Below are 3,885 nucleotides of genomic sequence, written 5' to 3'. Positions count from 1 at the left end.
GTTGGCCAGGCTGGTCTTGAACTCCTAACCTCAGGTGATCTGCCCACCTTGGTCTCCCAAAGTGCTGAGATTACAGAGGTGAGCCACCATGCCTGGCCCATTCATTTATTTTCAAAGCACTTTTTGTTTTTTTGAGATCGGGTCTTGCTCTGTCACCCAGGTTGGCATGTGGTGGCCAGACCACAGCTCCCTGCAGCCTCAACCTCCTGGGCTCAAGCAGTCTTCCCACCTCAGCTCATGAGTAGCTGGGTGTGCACTACCACACCCAGTTGATTTTAAAATTTTTCTTTTGTGGGCTGGGTGCAGTAGCTGCCGCCTCTAATCCCAGCACTGTGGGAGACCGAGGCGGGCAGATCACTTGAGGTCAGGAGTTTGAGATCAGCCTGGCCAAAATGGCAAAACCCCATCTCTACTAAAAATACAAAAATTAGCTGGGCTAAGTTATGGTGGACACTTGAAATCCCAGCTAGCCGGGAGGCTGAGGCAGAAGAACCACTTGAACCCGGGAGGTGGAAGTTGCAGTCAGCCGAGATCACGCCACTGCACTCCAGCCAGGGTAACAGAGTGAGACTCTGTCTCCAAAAAAAAAAAAAATTCTATCGTAGAGATGGGGTCTCACTATGTTACCCTGGCTGCTGTCAAACGCCCGGCCTCAAGTGATCCTCCCACCCCGGCCTCCTGAAGTGCTGGGATTACACGCATGAGCCACAGAGCCCAGCCCCAAGCATTTACTGAGCACCTCCTATTCCAAGCCGCATGGACCCAGTAGTAAAACAGACAAAAATCGTCTGCCCTGGGGAGATGATCTTTCGGGGTGGGAGGAGGCCAGGAAGGCCCCCTGACTGAGAGGAACACGGTCTAGCTGTGGGGAACTGAGAATCGGGGAAGGCTGTGGCTGTCCTTGTCATTTCAAGTAGGGTCAGGGGAAGCCGGAGGAGGCATGGGCGCCTGGGTTTCTGGGGGAACAGTGCCCGGGGCGGAGGCACAGCCAGGGCAGAGGCCAGGAGGAGGAGTGGTCTGGTGTTCAAAGAGCCGTGCTACCGGACCCAGCCTGCCTCGGCCTCGGTCATGGCTGGGTATACAGTGGGTGCTCAATAAATGCTTGCTGAAGGAACGGGGGGGTCCAGGAGCCCTTGAGGCCCTGCGCACCCACCTGGATGAGGAGAACGTCATTCAGGTGGTTCTCTGCGTCATAGCCTGTCTGGAACACTTGAGCGATGGAGAAGTCCTGCTGGGTGGGCTCTGGCGTCTGCAGGTTGTGGGCTCCAAGCACCACTTTCACCAGGTTGTGGGGGCTGCGGGGGTGGGCTGGTCACTCCTTGGTGCCTGGCCACTCGCTGGCCCCCACAACGGGCTCTTCCCGAGGCCAGGGGTGCAGCCACAGACCCTTCCCTCAGTGGCTCTGCCCCTAGGGACCCCGACAGCGCCATCCCGCTCTCCCCCCAGGACTGCCCCCAGGTGAGGGCCATGGGGTCAGCACACGGAGCTTAGCCAGGTCCTTCCTGGGCAGGAGAGCTGCCCGGCCAGGCCTGGAGGAACAGGGTGGGGCGGATGGAAGGGGCTATGGAGGTGGCCACTCACGTTTCCTGCAGGCAGTGTGCGGCTGTCAGCACGAAGCTGGGGTGGATCAAGGTGCCCCCGCAGAAATGGCTGCCCCGGGTCCCCCGGAACTGCAGGGAGGCCATGTAGGGCCGCGAGTGTGGCTGCGCCTCCCGCCCGCCCACGATCTCCGAAGCTCGGGCGGCACCTGCTGGGGAGAGTCCAGGCGTCAGGGAGTGCCCAGGCTGCAGGGGAGGGGGTCAAAGAGCTGTCCCTGGGCCTCTCTGAGCTTCCGTCTCCCCAGCAGCAACCCCATCAGCGCCTGCCGGCTGAGGCCTCTGCACGCAGGCCTGGGGTTACAATTAGGATGATTTCTGAAGGCTCCCTGGTGTTGGCTTTCAGTCCTGAAGGATAGGGAGGCTTTTAAGAAGCAGACAGGCAGCCTAGGGTGGTGGCTCATGTCTGTAATCCCAGCACTTCGGGAGGTCGAGGCAGGAGGATCACTCGAGCTCAGGAGTTCAAAACCAGCCTGGGCAAAACGGCAAGACCACACCTCTACAAAAAATTTAAAAATTAGCCAGGCATGGTGGTGTGCACCTGTAGTCACAGCGACTTGGAAGGCTGAGCAGGGAGGATCCCTTGAGCCCAGGAGGTCAAGGCTGCAGTGAGCTGAGATCAACACCACTGCACTGCACTCCAGCCTGGGCAACAGAGCAAGATCCTGTCTCTCAAACAAAACAAAATTTTAAAGAAAAGCAGAAACACGGGCCAGGTGCACTGGCTCATGCCTGTAATCCCAGTACTTTGGGAGGCCAAGGCAGGTGAATAATTTGAGGTCAGGAGTTTGAGAACATCCTGACCAGCATGGTGAAACCTCGTCTGCACTAAAATACAAAAATTAGGCGGGCATGGTGGCACATGCCTGTAGTCCCAGCTACTCGAGAGTCTGCGAAGGGAGAATCTCTTGATCCCAGGAGACAGAGGTTGCATTGAGCCGAGATTGCACCAGCCTGGGCAACAGAGCAAGATTCCGTCTCAAATCAAGAGCAAAAAAAAAGAAGGCCGGGCGCGGTGGCTCACGCCTGTAATCCAAACACTTTGGAGGCCAAGGCGGCAGATCACCCAAGGTCGGGAGTTCAAGACCAGCCTGACCAACATGGTGAAACCCCATCTTAAAAAAAAAAATTAAAAATTAAAAAAAAAAAAAAGAAAAGAAAATTACCCTCAGGATAGGGACCTGAGGGGGCCCATGCTCTTTTCTTCCCCTGATTCCAGCATCAATAACCCCTTGACCCTTTTACTCACTCATTCATTCATTCATTCATTCATATTCACAGAGCGTTGGCCGAAGGCCAGCCACCGTCCAGGAATTCGCCTGTTGTAGGTAATTCCCAAAACAGCTCCCCAGGCGGAAAGGACTGGGTTTGGCCCATTTTACAGATGGGAAACTGAGTCAAACGGCCAGGGCTGGGATTACAGGCGTGAGTCACCACCCCCTTGCCCCCATCCTCCCCACCCCTGGAAACGCTGGGCCTGAGCAGTGAGCAGAGCCTCTCCTGCTCTGCCAGGAGGGCTTTGGATGGATCTCGTGGTGGACATTTCCCCAGAATCCACCCGTCCCTGGAGACTGGACAGACGGGCACCTGGCCCACTCACCGCCCAGCAGCAAGGCCAGCAGCACGGACGCCAGGGTGGGGCTGAAGGGCCGGTGGCTGAGGGCCATGGTGGGGTCCAGGGCCCACCCATGGCTGGGCTCCTCTTATAGCACAATGCCAGAGGCCGTTGGGTTGCCCAATGCCTGGGCTGGGTCCCCACTTCCTTCTTTTGTCTTGGGAGCCACAGGGAGCCTGGGAGTCAGCACAGATGCCAGGGAGGAGGCGAGGGGCTTTGGGCTCAAGGTCCCGACCTTTGTGGGGGCAGGGACGCTGGCTCCCAATGACTCAAGTCGGGGGTCCCTGGCCAGGTGGGCAGCATGGCCACAGCCCTCAGAGAAACACACGCCCACATGCCAACCGCAAAGAGACACCTCACTGACGAGGTCCCTGTGGCCCCAGCAAAGCGGGCTGTGGCAGGTGTGTCCTGAGGGCAGGTGAGCTGGAAACCGATACACACACGTAGCAGGGACAGAACTCGGAGCTGGGGAAGGCCAGACCCAGACCCACGAGGGCCCTCAGTGTCTCTCCTAAGGCCTCAGTGAACATCCTTCTGCTAGCTTTTATCTGGAGGTTCATTTGTTCTCCCTTTAAGGCCAAGGTTCTCAATCAAGGGCTGATTCTGCAATCAGGGCGAGGTCCGGGGACATTTGTGGCTGTCACGATGGGGGATCCCCTGGGATAGAGTGGGTGC

General features: G+C 57.7%; 1 protein-coding gene across 1 annotated transcript in view; it reads right to left on the bottom strand.

Annotated features, from left to right (window-relative positions):
* The window catches only part of PRTN3 (proteinase 3), a gene marked incomplete at its 3' end in the record, with an annotated part of 3,977 nt that extends 653 nt beyond the window's left edge, over positions 1–3,324 (bottom strand). Inside the window, exons 1-3 of the mRNA XM_032273447.1 lie at positions 3,196–3,324; positions 1,582–1,747; positions 1,154–1,295 (exon numbers count right to left, since the gene is read on the bottom strand). Coding sequence (XP_032129338.1) covers positions 1,154–1,295; positions 1,582–1,747; positions 3,196–3,262 — 375 coding nt within the window. The remainder of the gene's footprint in view (positions 1–1,153; positions 1,296–1,581; positions 1,748–3,195) is intronic.
* Between the last annotated feature and the right edge of the window lie 561 nt (positions 3,325–3,885).

Source organism: Sapajus apella, unplaced genomic scaffold, assembly GCF_009761245.1.
Source record: "Sapajus apella isolate SASKATOON/1434 unplaced genomic scaffold, GSC_monkey_1.0 scaffold3399, whole genome shotgun sequence".
NCBI lineage: Eukaryota > Metazoa > Chordata > Mammalia > Primates > Cebidae > Sapajus > Sapajus apella.
The sequence above is the reverse complement of the archived record's forward strand: the minus strand, read 5'-3'. Positions and strand labels throughout refer to the sequence as shown.